This window comes from Oncorhynchus masou, chromosome 16 (genome assembly GCF_036934945.1).
Source record: "Oncorhynchus masou masou isolate Uvic2021 chromosome 16, UVic_Omas_1.1, whole genome shotgun sequence".
In the NCBI taxonomy this organism is placed as follows: Eukaryota; Metazoa; Chordata; class Actinopteri; order Salmoniformes; family Salmonidae; genus Oncorhynchus; species Oncorhynchus masou.
The window spans coordinates 37,373,584-37,397,896 of NC_088227.1; the positions used below are offsets into that span (position 1 = coordinate 37,373,584).

At 47.8% G+C, this 24,313-nt stretch overlaps 1 protein-coding gene across 9 annotated transcripts in view; it reads right to left on the reverse strand.

Moving 5' to 3' along the window:
* Positions 1-24,313, reverse strand: part of LOC135557920 (neurexin-3b) — a 608,535-nt gene that overhangs the window by 425,085 nt on the left and 159,137 nt on the right. For 5 of the 9 annotated variants that reach the window (XM_064991637.1, XM_064991635.1, XM_064991629.1 and 2 more), the window contains 2 exons: positions 21,873-22,174; positions 16,127-16,288 (listed from right to left, as the gene is read on the reverse strand). In XM_064991637.1, coding sequence (XP_064847709.1) covers positions 16,127-16,288; positions 21,873-22,174 — 464 coding nt within the window. Of the gene's footprint in view, positions 1-16,126; positions 16,289-19,567; positions 19,613-21,872; positions 22,175-24,313 lie in introns of all 9 variants that reach the window. The other 4 variants (XM_064991636.1, XM_064991631.1, XM_064991630.1 and 1 more) reach the window with 3 other exon arrangements.

Sequence of the window (24,313 nt, forward strand, 5' to 3'; positions counted from 1 at the left end):
ATCTATGGATTGCTAGGACAGTCATGGACAGCACTGGTGCTATGAGAAAAACTGTATTCAAAATGGAACCGTATTCAATACTTACTGCATGAATTTTACTCCCTACATACTGATCGACTTTAATTCCCTACAAAGTGCACGACTTTTACTCCCTACATAGTGCACAATTTGATTCCCTACAAAGTGCACGACTTTTATTCCCAACATACTGATCGACTTTAATTCCCTACAAAGTGCACGACTTTTACTCCCTACATAGTGCACAATTTGATTCCCTACAAAGTGCACGACTTCTATTCCCAACATACTGTCACGACTTCCGCCGAAGTCGGTTCCTCTCGTTCGTCACCAATCTTCTACCCATCGCCGATCCACCTTTCATTTTCCATTTGTTTTGTCTTGTTTTCCCACACACCTGGTTTACATTTCCCTCATTACATGTCGTGTATTTAACCCTTTGTTCACCCCATGTCTGTGTGTGAAATTGTTTGTTGTAAGTGCTTGTGCACATTTGGACTGGTGCGCAACGGGTTTTGTACCCATATTTTGTGTATTTGATCATTAAACTGCTCCGGTTATTACCCAGTTCTGCTCTCCTGCATCTGACTTTCCTGCCACCAGTTACGCACCCCTTACACATACTGCATGACTTCTTTTCCCTACATACTGCATGACTTCTATTCCCTACATACTGCATGACTTCTATTCCCTACATACTGCATGACTTCTATTCCCTACATACTGCATGACTTCTATTCCCTACATACTGCATGACTTCTATTCCCTACATACTGCATGACTTCTATTCCCTACATACTGCATGACTTCTATTCCCTACATAGTGCACAACTTTTATTCCCTACAATACAAGTGACAGATGAGAGAGTAACCACAGAGAGACAAAGAGATAGAGAGAGAGAATAACTACAGAGAGACAGAGAGAGAGAGAGAGAGAGAGAATAACTACAGAGAGACACAGCGAGAGAGAGATAATAACTACAGAGAGACAGAGAGAGAGAGGTAATAACTACAGAGGGACACAGATAGAGAGAGAGAATAACTACAGAGACAGAGAGAGAGAGAGAGAGATAACTACAGAGAGAGAGAGAGAGAGAGAGAGAGAATAACTACAGAGAGACACAGCGAGAGAGAAATAATAACTACAGAGACACAGAGAGAGAGAGAGAGAGACAGAGGGAAGAGCAGAGGATTAGTGTCCATGTACTGTATACCAGGTGACTGTGTGTCACTAAGGAGCTGGTGGTCTAAATGTTTGTGTAATACTCAACATCTGTACCCACGTCTAAACACCAGTCTACCTACTGTAGGCACCTTGAACTGAACCCAATTCTATATCTTACTGATATGGTAGCATATTATCACACCTTTCTGAATGAGACACTACCCCCTGTATTCCTTATACACGACCTGTACACTTCAATAAGGCAAGGTGACTGACTCTGGACCAAAGTCTGAAGAGATTGATGGTGAGAACCTGAATGGCAGGGGAGTCTTTCCATGTCATTTCAGCAAAGCCTTGAGACCCAAGCATTTGGCTACACCTGCAATAACATCTGAACACGTGTATGTGACCAGTACATTTGATTTGATTTGACCATCATAAAGTGTTCTGGAATTGTTTCTGTAGTTAGAAACAAGGTAAAAATAAAGACAGGTAAAAAAACAAAAAAAACATTATTTTGTTGAAATGTTATTTTTCTCTCTGAGAAATTAAGCTAATTGATTGCACCAAGATTGGCCATTTTAATTTATAGGATTCAAATAATATTAAAATAAATATTGTGGACAAAATCTGATTTGGACCAAACGTCTTCCTAGACATGACAAATACAACCAAATGGGCAAAACACAGCTTGAATTGTGAGGGTGACCACACAATTTACTTTCATAATGAGACAAATCTATTGGTTTTCTCCCCAAAGGTGCAACGGAAATGTTAATTAACACAAGAGACCATCCCAATGGGTAAAATACTGTGGGTTTATAGCAGGAACAGGGGCATCTAGTGGTCAAAACTTGCACTTCCACACTACTTAAAAAAAAGTAACTTAAGAACAAATTCTTATTTACAATGACCGCCTACTCCAGCCAACACTGGGACAATTGTGCGCTGCCCTCTGGGACTCCCAATCAAGGCCAGATGTGATGCAACCTGGATTTGAACCGGGGACTGCAGTGACACATCTCACACTGAGATGCAGTGCTTTAGACAGTTGCGCCACTTTTGAGTCTACAACTTAGGGTGACGAGTGCAAGCAACTTCAATGACACATTTCTCCGTACAAAAACACCAGATTCAAAGAGAATACATTACATAGTATGGAGAAGCAATACTCCAAGCCACAGCTTCATACTACTTGTCAAATGTAGAGTACTGATACTGCATACTGGTTGTGGGGTGGGATTGGTATGGGGTGTGGGGCGGGGGGGGGGTATGCATCATGTCTTACTCATTGGTAGGAATATGTTTATTCAAATCGGATGTTGGGTACTATATTTATTGAATATTACCTGAATCCTATAAATGAAAATGGCCAATTTGGGTGCAATTTATTAGCTTAATTTCTCATAGATCAAATTATATTTCAACAACAAGCTTCAGGACTGCTAATGGTAACTACGGAAATATTTCAGAACATTCTGATATGATGGGGTGTCAAATCCTCTTTCTTGTACTTTTTGAGGTAGAACGAACCAGGGCTGTTTCTCTTGAGATGAACCAGACCAGACATATTTAGTATCACCTTGCTTTCTATCCATTCCTCCCTCCCACCTTGTCTGACAGTGAGAAGAGGCCCTTCAGGGGTCCAGGGGCCTGTACACCACCATCTCTTTCCCTCGTTATTCAAGGACACACTAATACACCACAATCAATCGTTCTGTATAATAGTAACTACAGATTATGAATGGGACGGCCACTCCATCCTGCTCTGTTGATCATTAACCAAATCATTAACCCAATGGTGATCATTAATACACTGCCTTTCCTACGTTGCGTCCCGGGAGGCAGGCATCCCAGGAGGCAGGGTGGCCTAGTGGTTAAGAGCGTTGGACTAGTAACCGGAAGGTTGCAAGTTCACACTCCTGAGCTGACAAGGTACAAATCTGTTGTTCTGCCCCTGAACAGGCAGTTAACCCACTGTTCCTAGGCCATCATTGAAAATAAGAATGTGTTCTTAATTAACTGACTTGCCTAGTTAAAAAAAAAAATAAAAAAAAATATCACCCTGTGCTCTATATAGTGTGTTCATTTTTCCAAGAGCCCTATGGACTTTGGTCAAAAGTAGTGCACTATGAAATGAATAGAGTGCCATTTGGAATGCAGGGCCTTGCACCCCTCATCTTCCACTTTGTTACGGTCAGAGGTTTATTATGCTATCCAACGGCCATCTCTGACGTCTCTTAGCCAAGCTGGGGCCATTTATAATGCAAGCACAGGCTCCTCTTCCTCCGCCATATCTCCTCCTCCACATGTCCTTCTCCTCCTCCTCCATTTCTCCTTCTCCTCCTCCATTCCTCCTCCTCCTCCTCCATTCCTCCTCCTCCTCCTCCTCCTCCTCCTCCTCCTCCTCCTCCTCCTCCATATGTCCTTCTCCTCCTCCTCCTCCTCCTCCTCCTCCATTTCTCCTTGTCCTCCTCCATTCCTCCTCCTCCTCCTCCTCCTCCTCCTCCTCCTCCTCCTCCCTGAGATGGCATATTGATCCGTGCTGGGAGCACACACAGACTAATCTAGTTTAGATCAATGCTCTCTTTCACCTCTAACCCCATCCACAGTGCCTCTCTTTCCCTTCTAACCCCACCCACAGTGCCTCTCTTTCCTCTCTAACCCCATCCACAGTGCCTCTCTTTCCCCTCTAACCCCACCCACAGTGCCTCTCTTTCCTCTCTAACCCCACCCACAGTGCCTCTCTTTTCTCTCTAACCCCACCCACAGTGCCTCTCTTTCCTCTCTAACCCCACCCACAGTGCCTCTCTTTCCTCTCTAACCCCACCCACAGTGCCTCTCTTTCCTCTCTAACCCCACCCACAGTGCCTCTCTTTCCTCTCTAACCCCACCCACAGTGCCTCTCTTTCCTCTCTAACCCCACCCACAGTGCCTCTCTTTCCTCTCTAACCCCACCTACAGTGCCTCTCTTTCCTCTCTAACCCCACCCACAGTGCCTCTCTTTCCCCTCTAACCCCACCCACAGTGCCTCTCTTTCCTCTCTAACCCCACCCACAGTGCCTCTCTTTTCTCTCTAACCCCACCCACAGTGCCTCTCTTTCCTCTCTAACCCCATCCACAGTGCCTCTCTTTCCTCTCTAACCCAATCCACAGTGCCTCTCTTTCCTCTCTAACCCCACCCACAGTGCCTCTCTTTCCTCTCTAACCCCACCTACAGTGCCTCTCTTTCCTCTCTAACCCCACCCACAGTGCCTCTCTTTCCTCTCTAACCCCATCCACAGTGCCTCTCTTTCCTCTCTAACCCAATCCACAGTGCCTCTCTTTCCTCTCTAACCCCACCCACAGTGCCTCTCTTTCCTCTCTAACCCCACCTACAGTGCCTCTCTTTCCTCTCTAACCCCACCCACAGTGCCTCTCTTTCCTCTCTAACCCCATCCACAGTGCCTCTCTTTCCTCTCTAACCCCATCCACAGTGCCTCTCTTTCCCCTCTAACCCCATACCCAGTGCCTCTCTTTCCTCTCTAACCCCACCCACAGTGCCTCTCTTTCCTCTCTAACCCAATCCACAGTGCCTCTCTTTCCTCTCTAACCCAATCCACAGTGCCTCTCTTTCCTCTCTAACCCAATCCACAGTGCCCCCTTTTCTCTCTCCTTGGCTGCCTTCATCTCTCTCTCCCTCCCTTTTGACCTCTCAACCTGTCTCCCTCCCTCCTTCCTTGCTTCCAAGCCTCTCTCACACCCACCCACCCACCCACCCACCCACCCACCCAACTGCCCTCCCTCCCTCCCTCCCTCCCTCCCTCCCTCCTGCATTTCCTCCCTCTCTCCTTGACACCATCCCTCATTTCCTCCCTCTCTCCTTGCCACTATCCCTCATTTCCTCCCTCTCTCCTTGCCACCCTCTCTCATTGCCACCCTCCCTCCCTCCTTCCCTCTCTCTCCTTTCCTCCATGCCTCCTTTCCTCTAGCCCCACCTCCATCCCACCTTCTACGCCTGTCTCCCTCCATCCCTCCCTCTATGCCTCTCTCCCTCCATCTCTCCCTCTACACCTGTCTCCCTCCATTCCTGCCTCTATGGCTGTCTCCCTCCATCTCTCCCTCTATGCCTGTCTCCCTCCATCCCTCCCTCTATGCCTGTCTCCCTCCATCTCTCCCTCTATGCCTGTCTCCCTCCATCTCTCCCTCTATGCCTGTCTCCCTCCATCTCTCCCTCTATGCCTGTCTCCCTCCATCCCTCCCTCTATGCATGGCTCCCTCCATCTCTCCCTCTATGCATGTCTCCCTCCATCTCTCCCTCTACACCTGTCTCCCTCCATCATCCCTCCCTCTATGCCTGTCTCCCTTCATCCCTCCATCTCTCCTCTACACCTGTCTCCCTCCATCTCTCCCTCTATGCCTGTCTCCCTCCATCACTCCCTCTATGCCTGTCTCCCTCCATCTCTCCCTCTATGCATGGCTCCCTCCATCTCTCCCTCTATGCATGTCTCCCTCCATCTCTCCCTCTACACCTGTCTCCCTCCATCCATCCCTCCCTCTATGCCTGTCTCCTTCCATCGCTCCATCTCTCCTTTACACCTGTCTCCCTCCATCCCTCCCTCTACACCTGTCTCCCTCCATCTGTCCCTCTACACCTGTCTCCCTCCATCCCTCCCTCTATGCCTGTCTCCCTCCATCCCTCCCTCTATGCCTGTCTCCCTCCATCCCTCCCTCTATGCCTGTCTCCCTCCATCCCTCCCTCTATGCCTGTCTCCCTCCTCCCCTGCCTGACAACTGTAATGTAGCTAGAGGACTCAATAGTCTCTCCCCAGAGAACCTTGAGAGTAATGTTTAAACAGAGGTAGATCGATGTCTGTGTGTAAATATTTTTTGAAATTGGACGAGAGGGGGGATTAGGGATTTGAAATGAAGTGGTTTGATCCAGATAAATGTGATATAATAAACACTATTTAAAATCATTATTCGTATTCCTGGGTGGAGATGGTGGAATTGAGTGGTGTTGTGTGTACAAATAGGGATATCATTAAGATTAATATGTGAGCAATAGCTCACCTAGGTGGAGGCTGGAGAGATTTGATGATGTAACAGTAAGTTACACTGCCACTAGAAAGACAAAGGCCACATATCAAAACCATGTACATTGTATGGATGTGTGTGGCTTTCAATGTAGAGAGACAGGGGCCACATTGTTGTGTGTCTGTTTACTGCAGAGCTTGTTGAGTGTATCCTCAGCGGTCAAACACAATGCAAAGGTCAGGGGTTAGAGGTCAGAGGTGTATCCCTGCGTGCCGCTGAGCAAACGTGTGCCTTGTGTGATTTAAATATATGTTTTAAACTGAAATGAGCAGAGACTGGTTTGGTTAAATATAGAACAGGGCTGATGACGACTTTGAGGATGATGTGGGCAGTACATTCCTCCCAAATGCCAAATGTTGGTCTCTCACTCACTCCCTCCCTTCGTCCTTCCCTAATCCCCCTTCCTCCCCTTCGTCCTTCCCTAATCCCCCTTCCTCCCCTTCGTCCACTATCTGGATGACAGTAGCAGCCAAAACAGCCTCTCAGAGCAGAGCTACTGCACAATCTGACTCTTTAGAACCCTGGCCTGCTTGGCTTGGCGCTGGTGCCCTGTGAACGCCAGGGGACATGACTGCCACCGCTACCGCCTCGCTGCCCACTGGCTCACGTCACATGACTGCTGGCCCACACGGTTGCACACGAGGAGTGATGCTGCTCTCGTCCCTATGCCTAGTGGGTGTGGAGGGTGCAGAGAATAGAGGAGGACTCCAGTGAGGGAGAGAGGGAGGGAGGGAGAGAGTCAGGGAGGGAGAGAGAGGGCGGGAGAGAGTCAGGGAGGGAGAGAGAGGGAGGGAGATAGACAGGGAGGGAGAGAGGGGGAGGGAGATAGTCAGGGAGGGAGAGAGAGGGAGGGAGATAGACAGGGAGGGAGAGAGAGGGAGGGAGATAGACAGGGAGGGAGAGAGGGGGAGGGAGATAGTCAGGGAGGAAGAGAGAGGAGTACAACCCCTCCTCCTTCTACCCACTCCATCCCTCCTTCATTCTCTCACTCTGGCCCCCTCTGTTCCAGCTCTGGCCTTCCTCCCACCTCCATTCTCTCACTCTGGCCCTCCCCCTTCTTCCTCCCTTTGTCCTTCTCCCTCTGTTCCAGCTCTGGCCTTCCTCCCACCTCCTCCATCCCTCCTTCATTCTCTCACTCTGGCCCTCCCCCTTCTTCCTCCCTTTATCCTTCTCCCTCTGTTCCAGCTCTGGCCTTCCTCCCACCTCCTCCATCCTCTGTTCCATGAGAAAAGCATTGGAAGAGAGAGGCAGTGATGAAGCGTGATCCAACCATCCAGTGGGTCCAAATGAACTGAGGCATCCCTCATCAGCTGTGTACAGAGGAGGAGAGGGTGGGGGACATAAAGATAGAGATAGAGAGAGAGAGAGAGAGAGAGAGAGAGAGAGAGAGAGAGAGAGAGAGAGAGAGAGAGAGAGAGAAAAAAAAGGGATAGAGGCAGTGTGCTGGCAGGCAGAGTTCATCAGCCCAGACAGAGCCACAGCAGGGTGAACATGGTTGTAAGGGATAGACCCAGCAGACAGTCAGTCAGTCAAGCCAGGCCGGACATGGAACAAAATGCAGTCCATCGTGGATCACATGCTGTGGATGCATCCTAAATCGCACCCTATTCCCTATGGGCCTCTGGTCAAACGTAGTGCGCAAAATATGAAATAAGGTACAATTTGGGATACTACCTATGACTGTCCACTCCACCAGTCACATGGTGAATGATAATAATGCTGGGGGGGTACACAGATTTACACTACTGATACAGATGCAGCAAACATGGAGGGAGGTTAGCTGTTAGTGTTGGAAGACAACCATAAATGTCCACATAAGGCAATAATATTATTCCTATATTATCCCAATGATGAACTCTCATCTACTGAACACAGTCACCTTGGGGTTACTCTGACTGTAGGTATAACTGTGTCTCTGGGTGTCATTAGAAAGCAGGGGGGGCAGGGGGACCGGGAGACAGGGAGACCGGGAGACAGGGGGACCGGGAGACAGGGGGACCGGGAGACAGGGGGAACGGGAGACAGGGGGAACGGGGGACCGGGAGACAGGGGGACCGGGAGAGGAGGACAGGGAGACAGGGGGAACGGGAGACCGGGGAACCGGGAGACCGGGGGACCGGGAGACCAGGGGGAACGGGAGAAAGGGGGAACGGGAGACAGGGGGACCGGGAGACAGGGGTACCGGGAGACAGGGGGAACGGGAGACAGGGGGACCGGGAGACAGGGGGAACGGGAGACAGGGGGACCGGGAGACCGGGGGACCGGGAGACAGGGGGAACGGGAGACAGGGGGACCGGGAGACAGGGGGACCGGGAGACAGGGGGAACGGGAGACAGGGGGACCGAGAGACCGGGGGGACCGGGGGACAGGGGTACCGGGAGACAGGGAGAACGGGAGACAGGGGGACCGGGAGACAGGGGGACCGGGAGACAGGGGGAACGGGAGACAGGGGGACCGGGAGACATGGGGAACAGGAGACAGGGGGAACGGTAGACAGGGCGACCGGGAGACTGGGAGGACCGGGGGACCGGGAGACAGGGGGACCGGGAGACAGGGGGAACGGGAGACAGGGTTAACGGGAGACAGGGTTAACGGTAGACAGGGCGACCGGGAGACAGGGGGAACGGGAGACAGGGGGAACGGGAGACAGGGGGAACGGGAGACCGGGAGGACCGGGGGACCGGGAAACAGGGGGACCGGGAGACAAGGGGAACGGGAGACAGGGGGAACGGGAGACAGGGGGGACCGGGAGACCGGCGGGAACGGGAGACCGGGGGACCGGGAGACAGGAGGACCGGGAGACAAGGGGAACGGGAGACAGGGGGACCGGGAGACAGGGAGAACGGGAGACAGGGGGACAGGGGGACCGGGAGACAGGGGGAACGGGAGACAGGGGGACCAGGAGACAGGGGGAACGGGAGACAGGGGGACCGGGAGACCGGGGGGACCGGGGGACATGGGGAACGGGAGACAGGGGGACCGAGAGACCGGGGGGACCGGGGGACAGGGGCACCGGGAGACAGGGAGAACGGGAGACAGGGGGACCGGGAGACAGGGGGACCGGGAGACAGGGGGAACGGGAGACAGGGGGACCGGGAGACATGGGGAACAGGAGACAGGGGGAACGGTAGACAGGGCGACCGGGAGACTGGGAGGACCGGGGGACCGGGAGACAGGGGGACCGGGAGACAGGGGGAACGGGAGACAGGGTTAACGGGAGACAGGGTTAACGGTAGACAGGGCGACCGGGAGACAGGGGGACCGGGAGACAGGGGGAACGGGAGACAGGGTTAACGGGAGACAGGGTTAACGGTAGACAGGGCGACCGGGAGACAGGGGGAACGGGAGACAGGGGGAACGGGAGACAGGGGGATCGGGAGACAGGGGGAACGGGAGACCGGGAGGACCGGGGGACCGGGAAACAGGGGGACCGGGAGACAAGGGGAACGGGAGACAGGGGGAACGGGAGACAGGGGGGACCGGGAGACCGGGGGGAACGGGAGACCGGGGGACCGGGAGACAGGAGGACCGGGAGACAAGGGGAACGGGAGACAGGGGGACCGGGAGACAGGGAGAACGGGAGACAGGGGGACAGGGGGACCGGGAGACAGGGGGAACGGGAGACAGGGGGACCAGGAGACAGGGGGAACGGGAGACAGGGGGACCGGGAGACCGGGGGGACCGGGGGACATGGGGACCGGGAGACAGGGGGAACGGGAGACAGGGGGACCGGGAGAGGAGGACAGGGAGACAGGGGGAACGGGAGACCGGGGAACCGGGAGACCGGGGGGACCGGGAGACCAGGGGGAACGGGAGAAAGGGGGAACGGGAGACAGGGGGACCGGGAGACAGGGGGACCGGGAGACAGGAGGACAGGGAGACAGGGGGAACGGGAGACAGGGGGAACGGGAGACAGGAGGAACGGGAGACAGGGGGACCGGGAGACCGGGGGGACCGGGATACCGTGGGGACCGGGAGACAGCGGGACCAGGAGACAGGCGGACAGGGAGACAGGCGGACAGGGAGACAGGGGGAACGGGAGACAGGGGGAACGGGAGACAGGAGGACTGGGAGACAGGAGGACAGGGAGACAGGAGGACAGGGAGACAGGGAGAACAGGAGACAGGGGGAACGGGAGACAGGAGGACAGGGAGACAGGGGGACCAGGAGACAGGAGCACCGGGAGACAGGAGCACCGGGAGACAGGGGGAACGGGAGACAGGGGGACCGGGAGACAGGGGGACCGGGAGACAGGGGGACCGGGAGAAAGGGGGACAGGGGGACCGGGAGACAGGGGGACCGGGAGACAGGGGGACCGGGAGAAAGGGGGAATGAGAGAAAGGGGAACGGGAGACAGGGGGAACGGGAGACAGGGGGACCGGGAGAAAGGGGGAACAGGAGACAGGGGGACCGGGAGAAAGGGGGACCGGGGGACCGGGAGACAGGGGGACCGGGAGACAGGGGGACCGGGAGAAAGGGGGACCGGGAGACAGGGGGACCGGGAGACAGGGGGACCGGGAGACAGGGGGACCGGGAGACAGGGGAACCGGGAGACAGGGGGACCGGGAGACAGGTGGACCGGGAGACAGGAGGACAGGGAGACAGGGGGACCGGGAGACAGGAGCACCGGGAGACAGGGGGACCGGGAGACAGGGGGACCGGGAGACAGGGGGACCGGGAGACAGGAGGACAGGGAGACAGGGGGACCAGGAGACAGGAGCACCGGGAGACAGGGGGACCGGGAGACAGGGGGAACGGGAGACAGGGGGGACCGGGAGACAGGGGGGATTGTGTAAACTACAAGATACAGCAGTTACAGATACACTACATTTAAACTACACAAATACATGTTTACAATCCCTAAAACACTTGCAGACATCAGTGAATTCATCCCTCATCAGCGTTCTAAACTGCCCTGTTGGCACCAAAGATTCCAGATGGAATGAGGTTTTGTAAATGATTCCAAACATGGGGGAGGGGGATTGGGGGGGGGGGGGGGGAATTGACACTCCAGCACTTTGGATTTGAAATGATATCATGACTATGAGGTTAAAGTGCAGAGTGTCAGTCTTAATTTGAGGGTATTTTCATCCATATGGGGTGAACCGTTTATATGGGGTGAACCGTTTATATGGGGTGAACCGTTTATATGGGGTGAACTGTTTATATGGGGTGAACCGTTTATATGGGGTGAACCGTTTATATGGGGTGAACCGTTTATATGAGGTGAGCGGTTTACATGGGGTGAACTGTTTATATGGGGTGAACTGTTTATATGGGGTGAACTGATTATATGGGGTGAACTGTTTATATGGGGTGAACTGTTTATATGGGGTGAACCGTTTATATGGGGTGAACCGTTTATTTGGGGTGAACTGTTTATGTGGGGTGAACTGTTTATATGGGGTGAACTGTTTATGTGGGGTGAACCGTTTATATGGGGTGAACCATTTATATGGGGTGAACCGTTTATGTGGGGTGAACCGTTTATATGGGGTGAACTGTTTATATGGGGTGAACTGTTTATGTGGGGTGAACCGTTTATATGGGGTGAACCGTTTATATGGGGTGAACCGTTTATATGGGGTGAACTGTTTATGTGGGGTGAACCGTTTATATGGGGTGAACCGTTTATATGGGGTGAACCGTTTATATGGGGTGAACTGTTTATGTGGGGTGAACTGTTTATATGGGGTGAACTGTTTATATGGGGTGAACTGTTTATGTGGGGTGAACCGTTTATATGGGGTGAACTGTTTATGTGGGGTGAACCGTTTATGTGGGGTGAACCGTTTATATTGGGTGAACCGTTTATATGGGGTGAACCGTTTATATGGGGTGAACCGTTTATATGGGGTGAACTGTTTATGTGGGGTGAACCGTTTATGTGGGGTGAACCGTTTATATGGGGTGAACCGTTTATATGGGGTGAACCGTTTATATGGGGTGAACCGTTTATATGGGGTGAACCGTTTATATGGAGTGAACTGTTTATATGGAGTGAACTGATTATATGGGGTGAACCGTTTATATGGGGTGAACCGTTACAGCACTTTCTGTACATAGTTTTTGGGACAAAATGAACTTATATGTGTAATAAAGTTGTCAAAAGTCCTGACACCCTCCTGCCGAGTGGCACAGCAGTCTAAGGCACTGCATGTCAGTGCTTGAGGTATCACTACAGACGCTGGTTCAATCACAGGCTTTATCACAAAAAGCCGTGATTGGGAGTCCCATCGGGTCCCAAGTGTTGCCTGGTTCAGGGGAGTGTTTAGCCGGGGTAAGCCGTCATTGTAAAATAAGGACTTGACTGACTTGCCTAGTTAAATAAATACGAATTAAATAATCAAGCTTGTGACTCTACAAACTTGTTGGATGCATTTCCTGTTTGTTTTGGTTGTGTTTCAGATTATTTGGGCCCAATAGAAATTAACAGTAAATAATGTTTTGTGCTGGAGTACAGAGCCAAAAAATATACATATTGTCTATAAGAGGAACAGGATTCGATGTGGGATGCACCCTTAGTCTTCCTTCTGAGGAGAGAGCAAGATCAACCCATTTTATAATTTGAATAATTTGCTTATTTTCCACTAAATGGCCTTGTAATGGTTCAATTGTCATCCTCTTTTTCAACAGTAAATAGCTGTCCTTTGAAATATGAGCGTTTGTGATAATGAGAATTTAATCACAACAGTTGCAGGTTGATCGAGGGTGTGGAGAATGATAGTTTAAAGATTCCCCAAGAAAGATAACCAATTATGAAGATTTCAAGCTAATTTCAGCCCTTGTGTAATGGACCGAGACAATTATGATCACCAACACTTCACAATAATGTAGTGTCATGGTGAGGATAGAATGAATAATGGCCAATAAAATAAGAAGAGGAAGGAATACAATCTAAAACTTAAAATGCCTGGAAATGTAAAATGGACATTTGATTAATTTGGAGGTGGAAGAAACGCACACCTGTTTACGAGAGGTGCTAGCTAGCGGAGTAGAACACCTGTTTATTAGAGGTGCTAGCTAGCGGAGTAGAACACCTGTTTACATGAGGTGCTGGCTAGCGGAGTAGAACACCTGTTTATGTGAGGTGCTGGCTAGCGGAGTAGAACACCTGTTTAGGTGAGGTGCTGGCTAGCGGAATAGAACACCTGTTTATGTGAGGTGCTAGCTAGCGGAGTAGAACACCTGTTTATGTGAGGTGCTGGCTAGCGGAGTAGAACACCTGTTTATGTGAGGTGCTGGCTAGCGGAATAGAACACCTGTTTATGTGAGGTGCTAGCTAGCGGAGTAGAACACCTGTTTATGTGAGGTGCTAGCTAGCGGAATAGAACACCTGTTTATGTGAGGTGCTAGCTAGCGGAGTAGAACACCTGTTTATGTGAGGTGCTGGCTAGCGGAGTAGAACACCTGTTTATGTGAGGTGCTGGCTAGCGGAGTAGAACACCTGTTTATGTGAGGTGCTAGCTAGCGGAAGAGATCACCTGTTTATGTGAGGTGCTGGCTAGTGGAGTAGATCACCTGTTTATGTGAGGTGCTGGCTAGTGGAGTAGATCACCTGTTTACGAGAGGTGCTGGCTAGTGGAGTAGATCACCTGTTTACGAGAGGTGCTGGCTAGCGGAGTAGAACACCTGTTTATGTGAGGTGCTGGCTAGCGGAGTAGAACACCTGTTTATGTGAGGTGCTGGCTAGCGGAGTAGAACACCTGTTTACGTGAGGTCCTGGCTAGCGGAGAAGAACACCTGTTTATGTGAGGTCCTGGCTAGCGGAGTAGAACACCTGTTTATGTGAGGTGCTGGCTAGCGGAGTAGAACACCTGTTTATGTGAGGTGCTGGCTAGCGGAGTAGAACACCTGTTTATGTGAGGTGCTGGCTAGCGGAGTAGAACACCTGTTTATGTGAGGTGCTGGCTAGCGGAGAAGAACACCTGTTTACGTGAGGTGCTAGCTAGCGGAGTAGAACACCTGTTTACGTGAGGTGCTGGCTAGCGGAGTAGAACACTTGAAAAATGTAAGTAGAGGCGCACACTAGGAGCTCAGATGTAATAAATGAATAACCAGCATTTGGACAGCCAAGCTGTCTTCATCAGGGTATAACAACAAACACTGCAGGTCACTAGTTTATATAGTTTGAAAGGACACGCAGGTGTCTGTTCTCATTGGTCATCTGTGGCTTGATTTCATTGGTCAACTTACAGATATAAATAGAACACATAAAAAGCATTAATGGATTACATACAATCATAGATACAATGTGACACCATAGGTCTGCCTATATGTCCCATCGGGACTCCCAAACTAAATTTAGTTTGCGCTTCATTTTGCCCACATCCTTTTTACCACAAGTACAAATTCTAAGATGAATAACTGCCTTAGTGGAGCACCTTTGATTGGGATCCGTTTCCCTGTTTGAGGATGTTTGCATGTGTTTACATGTATAAGTGCCATCGCATTGAGCGCAGCCTTTACCCTTATAATGTCCATCAGGATCGAGGCGCAATGAGACATTGTGCGGGGATATGTCAGGGTTATAAATCAGAGTTTAGCATTTGAGTTTGATCTGAAGCCATTCGTGTGATTATTGTGTTTTTGCTATCCATTGTTAAATTATATTTTACAGGCCACATTGTATCAATGATCGTATGTAATCCATTCATGCTTTATATACGTATGTTCTATTTATATCTGTAAATCGACCAATGAAATCAAGTCCCAGCCAGCCATGATTACTGACACCTGTGTCCTTTCAAACTGTATAAACTAGTGACCTGCAGTGCTTGTCATTATATCCTGATGAAGACCGCTTGACTGTCCAAACGTTGGTTATTCATCTATTGGATCTGAGCTCCTACAGTCAGCTCTCCTTTTATTTTTCAAACCTTTCATTCATTTTCCCAGACACTCTTATACAGAGTGGCTAACAGGTAGGGCATCCATCTTAAGGGGAGACTAGGTGAAACAACCACAAGTTCATCGCAGTACATTATAAAGTACATTGATGTACATTCTAAAGTACATTGATGTACATTCTAAAGTATATTGATGTACATTCTAAAGTACATTGATGTACATTCTAAAGTAGATTTCAGTACATTGATGTACATCCTGTAGTACATTTTAGTACATGTTTTATATATATATTTAAAATATCCTAGAACAACAACAATACGTTGTGTCCTATCACACCAACATTCCCTTTCTTGGTAGTGAGCACTAGGACTGGCGTACAGTAATCCACTTCTTTACGACAGGCAAGTTTACACTGCAAATGACATATGACAGCAAAGTATTCAGGGCCATTTTCTAACACACAACTAACTGCTGTGAATGTTGTAAATTAGATTAAGCTGAGAAATATTGAATGGCTGCTGAGCACTTCCCCGGTCTGCCAGCTCAGCAGCTTTCATTGATAATGCAATTTCATTTCTCATTGCTGCTGCTGCTGCTTAGCGGAGGACAACCTTGCTGATTTTACATATGTAATTCAACCGCTCTGACTAGCTTAGTGGATGTGTGTCTGTGTGTGTGTGGGGGGGGGGGTTTGTGTGTGTGTATGTTTGCATTTGTGTGTGTGTGTGTGGGGGGGGAGTGTGTGTATGTGTGTGTGTGTATGTGTGTGTGTGTGTGTGTGTGTGTGTGTGTGTGTGTGTGTGTGTGTGTGTGTGTGTGTGTGTGTGTGTGTGATTGCATTTGTGTGTGTGTGTTTGCATTTGTGTGTGTGTGTGTGTGAGTGTGTGTGTGTGTGTGTGTGTGTGTGTGTTTGCATTTGTGTGTGTGTGTGTTTGCATTTGTGTGTGTGTGTGTGTTTGCATTTGTGTGTGTGTGTGTGTGTGTGCGTACCTTCAATTCCCCCTAACCTAAACCTACCTCTTTCAGACAGCCCATGAAGTTGTTGCTAACAGGAGAACCAGGTAGGTCAGCCGTACTAGGACTCCCACCCACGTAGAAGAAGTCATCAGACCCCAGCATGGTGTAGTCTTCCTGGGTATAGCCTGTTGTGGTGAGGATCCCATCCACAGAAATGGTCACCTGTTATAGGGTAACACATACCAAAGCCAAGGCATTAGTCGCTGAGGTGGAACTGCCTGATCAGAATGTATAGGATACACACACCTCTCTCCTTGGTCTACTATGACCTAATGGACTATATCTATGTATTTTCCTCCTGACTGAGATCACCTGGACTAGTAGCTAGTTCCTAGTATATCGTAACTAGTAGCTACAGTGACTTCAGAAGGTATTCATACCACTTGACTTGTTCCAGATGTTTTTTGTGTTTACAGGCTGAATTCAAAATGGATCAAATATATTTATTTTCTCACCCATATTTACGCACAATGACCGATAATGACAAAATAGAAAACATGTTTTGAGAAATGTTTGGGAAATGTATTGCAAATTAAAAACATAAATATTACGTTTACTGAAGCATTCACACGCCTGAGTCAATACTTTGTAGAAGCACCTTACAGTTGTGAGTCTTTCTGGGTAAGCCTCTAAGAGCTTTCCACACCTGGATTGTGCAACATTGGCCCATTATTTGTTTCTAATTTCTTCAAGCTCTGTCAAATTGGTTGCTGGTCATATCTCGACAACCGTTTTCAGATCTTGCCATAGATTTTCATGTAGATTTAAGTCAAAACTATAACTCAGCCACTTAGGAACATTCACTGTCTTCTTGGTAAGCAACTCCAGTGTAGATTTGGCCTTGTGTTTTAGGTTATTGTCCTGCTGAAAGGTGAATTCATCTCCCAGTGTCTGGTGGAAAGCAAACTGAACCTGGTTTTCCTTTAGGATTTTGCCTGTGCTTAGTAAACAGTAATGTGTTGTATTGGATTTGCCCAAAAAATAACACTTCATATTCAGGACAAAAAGTAAATAGTTTTTCTATTTTTGCAGCATTAACTTAGTGCCTTATTCTGTGCAGGTAGTAACTGCAATATTGTTGATCCATCCAGTTTTCTCCTATTACACCCATTAAACTCGGTCACAATTGGCCTCATGGTGAAATCCTTGAGTGGTTTCCTTCCTCTCCGGCATTTGAGTTAGGAAGGACGCCTGTATCTTGGTAGTGACTGGGTGTATTGATACACCATCCAAATTGTAATTAATAACTTCACCATGATCAAAGGGATATTCAGTGTCTAATTTTTGTATCTACCAATAGGTGCCATCCTTTGTGAGGCATTGGAAAACCTCCCCAGTCTTTGTGGTGGAATTTGTCTTTAAAATTCACTGTTCGACTGAGGGACCTTACAGATAGTTATATGTGTGAGTTACAAAGATGAGGTAGTCATTAAAAAAATCATAATAAACACTATTATTGCACACGGAGTGAGTCCATGAAACTCATTAAGTGACTTCCTTAGGCTTGCCATAACAAGTGAATACTTATTGACTCTTCATTGTTTATTAATTTATAAAAATGTCTAACAACATGATTCCACTTTGACATCACGGCGTGTCGTGTGTAGGCCAGTGATAAAATACTCAGGCTGTAACACGACAAAAGTTGGAAAAAGTCTTGGGGTGTGAATACTTTCTGAAGTCATTGTAGTAGATAGTACCAGTAGGTTTGTACCTTGGAGCAATAGTTTGAGAGTTTGGTTCAGACAGCGTTTGAGGTAGTATTTAATGGGTTTAGTAATAGGTAGGTTCACAGGACAGATGAAGAAAATATGTCAGAGCAGAGGACCACATTTTCTTTATCTTTTGATGGGGGTAAGAGAATGGATTCTCATTCGGTTTGGATAGTTCAGGTTGGGAGAGGGTTAGTAAAATGGACAAATTGCCAAGGACAAATTGCTTGTACTTGTTTTAGGTTTCTGGGTTCAATTTGTAACTATACAAAACATCACACGAATATACACACACACACACACACACACACATACTCTCAGTCACACACACTCGGCCTTATACACACACATGCATTACATAGGGAGGATTATCACACAACTTCACAAATGCAGAAACCAAAGGTTTTCATTCTTACGAAGTTAACAGAAACACAAATAAGTTTGACATGTAAGGGGTATAAATGATTTGATGTCATACAAAGCATGATCAAGCCAATCGGGAGACAGGGTACCTCCACCAATCAAGTAAAGGGGATCAGGAGGGGGAGGGTGTAATGTTAGCCACAACACACAGACACCACTGTAACCAGCATGCTACAAACACAACATCCAGGGAAGGGGTGGGGGGACAGGACAGTGATATAGGGTGATAGGCTGAAGGTGAGTGAACGTGAAAGTGAAGTGTTAGTGGTTATGGCTGAGGAGGGTGAAAGGGTAAAAGTCATATGATTTCAGAGGTCAGGAGGTGAAAAGGCATTGATGAGCGGTGGTGGGCATGCCATGTGCCAGACTGAGTGTGTTGGAAACAACTGTCAGAGATCCGGTAAAGAAAGGGGTCGCCATTTTGTCTCTCTGTCGCCATTTTGTTTCTGTTTAGCATTTTAGAGCCCGGACCGGAGTTTTGGCGGCTGCTGGCTTGTTGAAGATTTACTCTTGTTGTTTGGATTGTGGCAGAGATTCTCTCAGTTCTTGGGTGGCGACGGTCCTCACAAAAAATGTTGAGATTTTTATTTGTTGGAAAAAACATCAATTTTTCATGCATCCCTGACAAAAGATCAAAAGTCAGAGGGAGAATCTGGTGGTTTATTTGAGACTCGAAGAACCTCTGTGAACTTCGTAGCGATGAGGAATAAAAAAAGAAGAAGTAAAAGACGGACTGAAAAAAGAGGAGGGGTGGGGAAGAAGAGGGGGAGGAGGGGTGGGGAAGAGGAGGGGTGGGGAAGAGGAGGGGTGGGGAAGAAGAGGGGTGGGGAAGAGGGGGAGGAGGGGTGGGGAAGAGGAGGGGAGGAGGAGGGGTGGGGAGGAGGATGGGTGGGGAAGAGGGGGAGGAGGGGTGGGGAAGAGGAGGGGTGGGGAAGAAGAGGGGGGGAAGAGGAGGGGTGGGGAAGAGGAGGGGGAGGAGGGGTGGGGAAGAAGAGGGGGAGGAGGGGTGGGGAAGAGGAGGGGAAGAGGAGGGGTGGGGAGGAGGATGGGTGGGGAAGAGGAGGGGTGGGGAAGAGGAGGGGTGGGGAGGGGTGGGGAAGAGGAGGGGTGGGGAGGGGTGGGGTGGGGAAGAGGTTGAAAGGCCAGGGAGGATATTGAGAACTGAAGAAAGCTGTTGGTAATACAAACCCATTTCCTCATTGTTTGATAAGATGTGTCTAGGATGAAATTGAAATTATAAACAGGAAAAGAAGAGGGGGAGGGACACACGGCAAACCCAAAAAAAGACAATAAGAATGATATCTACCAGACAATGCAGTATGTTTACCATAGCGTGTCCAATGCCTGATTGCTTTCCGGAAAAGGGGAAGAAAGGAAATCAAAAGAATAGTGAACAAAACGGTTGTTAATAAGGGATGGGAGAAGAAAGAAACCAAAATAAAAAACAATGCCGTAGGAGAAGCAGGATGATAGTTAGTTAGTACGTTAGTTATTTGTTTAGATAACTGTTAGTTAGTAAGTAAATACAATGACTTAGTATTTCATGAAAGGTAAGTGTTAGTCTATCAAAGCATGTCTTCCCAAAGAGAGGGAGATAGGCTGGCGGAAAGGTAAAGACAGACAGAGAAGAGGAAGAGAGCGAGAGAGTGAAGGAGCAAAACAAGAGCCCTAGCTTAGCCTCTGGTCTGTGGGTCAGTGTTCCTTCAGTGGTAGCTAGCTAGTGGGCGACATCCTTTAACAACCTCTTAGTGGCAGGAAATGAACACTTTACTTACTTTTCCACCTCTCTTCATCTCCATAGTACCGGCTGAAGAAACTCTTTCACTGAAGAAACCCTTTCCACACACTCCCTCACCACAAACAAACAGCTATCTGCTATCGCTTTTCTCACCGTGCTTTCACTCTTATAGTACAAGTATATATTCAGTTTACAGCCCTACTTCTTAAAGTTCAGTTGAGTAACAATGTTAGAATATAATACAGTCCTAGTTACAGCTATAGTACAGCACGTAGCAGTACCAGTGTATAGCCATAGAAATCATTTTCAATCGTTAGGAGGGGCTATGTCATGAACCCTCAAAATCCCAGAATAGGATGAAATGGCAGCCATATGGGTCTGGGAGAAATCCAAACCAGTCTAATTGGAGTGAATGGCAGTAGAGGATTAATCCTGACTTTACCTATGCAGGAAAATAAAAAGTAAGGCATGTGAAATATCAGAAAATGTGTAATATAATTATTCTCATATTACAAAAGATATTGTCATATCATTATAAATACAGTTTATTCAGGTTTTATACCAATTGTCTGTATAAATAGCCTCAAAAATATATGTAAAAATACCATAAATGTTTACATTTTTCTTGGAAAGCTGTGAGTGTCATTATATGATACAATATCAGTACTTGTTGCATGTACATCTTGTCTAAGTCCTGTCATCAACTGATTTCAGCCAGTGTATGGCTGTGGATGGACTGTACTTTTTACATTTTTATTTTACCTTTATTTAACTAGGGTGTCATAGTATTTAACTGTGACAGCCTAGGAACAGTGGGTTAACTGCCTTGTTCAGGGGCAGAACGACAGAGTTTTACCTCGTCAGCTCGGGGATTCGATCTTAGAACCTTTCGGTTACAGGTCCAACGCTGAATGGAATGTTGGCACGTTGGCAGTTACTGAAGGGAATCATTTCTTTAAAACTGGCCACCTAGCTAGCAAACATACATTCTTCAAGTTCATTATTTTACACACTGTCTCATTAAAGCACTGCCAAACCATGGTTAACCAACTCTCTGACCAAAAATGGCTGACCTTGATCCCAACGTAAGAATGTTCATGTCCATTCTAGTATTCTGATGTGTACTGTGAACTATCTACGCTTACAAGGACATATCAGATGCCATTTTAGCATCCATTCATGCTATTTGAATAAGATGCTCCACTGATCTGAAACAAATGTCCAACAGAAGGCTCCTATTGTCTGTCACCCGAAGTCCCTCCATTGTCCCGAGTTAATGTGTGTCTTAAACCCTGCCTTGTAGTTTCTGTAGCTATACAGAGGAGCAACATCTAGTTGTTTAAAGGAAAACAGCTACTTCTGAAGGCAACAACAAGCTAGCGACTCTTCGACAAGGCTCCTGATAGAAGTGTCAGCTTAGTCAAGAATAAAACAAAGTAGTAAACGTTTAAATGAAGAAAATAGGGTAAGTCTTCAAAAGCAACACAAGTCATGGTATCAGCTGCTCCACCACTATCAATCACTATGCAGTCTGTGCTTCTTTATTCACATAGTCACTGCTAGAGGTTATAAATAGAGGGGAAAACACTACCTAACCATACTGATAATACTTCAACACTACACAAATTCATAATGTCTCTCTCATAATATTTCTCAACGCAACATCTTTGACAACTATCTAAAGTGCTTAGGGCACTTGGAAAAGGTGCTATATAAAAATACACATTAATCTAATGTAATACATCAATTGTAAACAAAGGTAAACACTAATCTAACAACATAAACCCACGACACTAATAACAACTAATTAATCTATTACTACAACTAATCAATACCAGTCGTGAACCTATGTCTGCTCAGTCTCCATGGTTACCTGTCTGAGGTTGCGTGTGACCTTGATGTCGTGCCAGCCATTATCGTTGAACTTCCCATTGACGGGCTCCACAATGGCCTCGAAGGCCCCGGAGCCCAGGTTGATGACCAGGCTCACCGCCCCGTCCTTTAGGGCCAGGTTGACATAGTCAGCAGACTTCCCTGTGTGGAGCAAGAGACCGTTCCTCTGCCATGTCTTGAAGGAGAGCGTGATCTCATCACTGGATGACTGGATGGGGTTCTGGGACAGGTCGTAGCAGAAGTACTCAGAACCACGGAACGTCGCCACGTTCTCTTCTCTTGCTGGAAGTAGAGAGGAGAATAGATGCAAGTTTAGGTTATATTCAAGGCTCTTACCCAAGACGTATAGTACAGAAGTGACGACATTGATGTTGAAACATGCATTGAGTACATATGGTGACCCTGGAAGGAATCGAACCACAACCCACAAAGAGATGCATGGTCTCCATGAAAAGCATATCATTGACACAAGCAGGAAGTCCATTGTATAATCTGTCATATTTGACAGTTAAAACATGACACAATTACAATCCCTTCACATACAGAAGTAGGCGTTGAATCATGTCACGGTTACAAAATGAATCATATGTCATCACTTCCTATGAGAAGAGGACTGTGTCATCACCTCCCATGAGAAGAGGACTGTGTCATCACCTCCCATGAGAAGAGGACTGTGTCATCACCTCCCATGAGAAAAGGACTGTGTCATCACCTCCCATGAGAAAAGGACTGTGTCAACCAGCATGGCCATCACCTTTATTTTTTACTATTAACAACATTGTAGAATAATAGTGAAGACATCAAATGCAGAATGCTGTGGTGGCCATGCTGGTTAAGTGTGCCTTGAATTCTAAATAAATCTCAGACATTGTCACCAGCAAAGCACCCCCACACCATCACACCTCCTCTTCCATGCTTCACGGTGGGAACCACACATGCGAGATCCTCCGTTCACCTACTCTGCGTCTCACAAAGAAATAGCTGTTGGAACCAAAAATCTCAGATTTAGTCTTCATCAGACCAAAGGACAGATTTCCACCGGTCTAATGTCCATTACTCGTGTTTCTTGGTCCAAGCAAGTCTCTTCTTATTATTGGTGCCCTTTAGTAGTGGTTTATTTGCAGCAATTCAACCATGAAGGCCTGATTCACACAGTCTCCTCTGCACAGTTGATGTTGAGATGTGTCTGTTGCTTGAACTCTATGAAGCATTTATTTGGGCTGCAATTTCTGAGGCTGGTAACTCTAATGAACTTCTCCTCTGCAGCAGAGGTAACTCTGGGTCTTCCTTTCACGTGGTGGTCCTCATGAGAGCCAGGTAACTCTAATGAACTTCTCCTCTGCAGCAGAGGTAACTCTGGGTCTTCCATTCCTGTGGCGGTCCTCATGAGAGCCAGGTAACTCTAATGAACTTCTCCTCTGCAGCAGAGGTAACTCTGGGTCTTCCTTTCCCGTGGTGGTCCTCATGAGAGCCAGGTAACTCTAATGAACTACTCCTCTGCAGCAGAGGTAACTCTGGGTCTTCCATTCCTGTAGCGGTCCTCATGAGAGCCAGGTAACTCTAATGAACTTCTCCTCTGCAGCAGAGGTAACTCTGGGTCTTCCTTTCCCGTGGCGGTCCTCATGAGAGCAAGTTTCATCATGGCGCTTGATTGTTTTTGCGACTGCACTTGAAGATACTTTCAATGTTCTCAACTTTTTCCGGAAAGCTGTTCTTGCCATAATATGGACTTGGTCTTTTACCAAAGCTGTCTTCTGTATACCACCCCATACCTCGTCACAACACAACTGATTGGCTCAAACGCATTAAGAAGGAAATAAATTCCACAAATGTACATTTGACAAGGCACACCTGTATTCCAGGTGACTGCCTCATGAAGCTGGTTGAGAGAATGAGTTTGCAAAGCTGTCATCAAGGCGTGGCTACTTCGAAAAATATAAATATATTTTGATTTGTCTTACACTGTTTTGGTTACTACATGAATCCATATGTGTTATTTGTAATTTGTATGTATTCACTTTCATTAGAAAATGTAGAAACTAGTACAAATAAAGAAAACCCTTGAATGAGTAGGTGTGTCCAAACTTCAGACTGGTAGTGTATGTCATCACCTCCCATGAGAAGACAGGACAGAGTAGCACAGTGGACCAAATCAATCTAATTACAGTCATCACAGTGACATAATATCTATGAGTCACCATATCAGCTATCCCATAATGTTATCCTCATACCCTAATGCACTCATCATAAAAACCCAATCCGTATGACCTTCCAATGAGGTCTCCAAGGTAGCAGACTGATGTTGACCTTCCACTGAGGTCTCCATGGTAGCAGACTGATGTTGACCTTCCACTGAGGTCTCCATGGTAGCAGACTGATCATGACCTTCCACTGGGATCTCCATGCTAGCAGACTGATTAT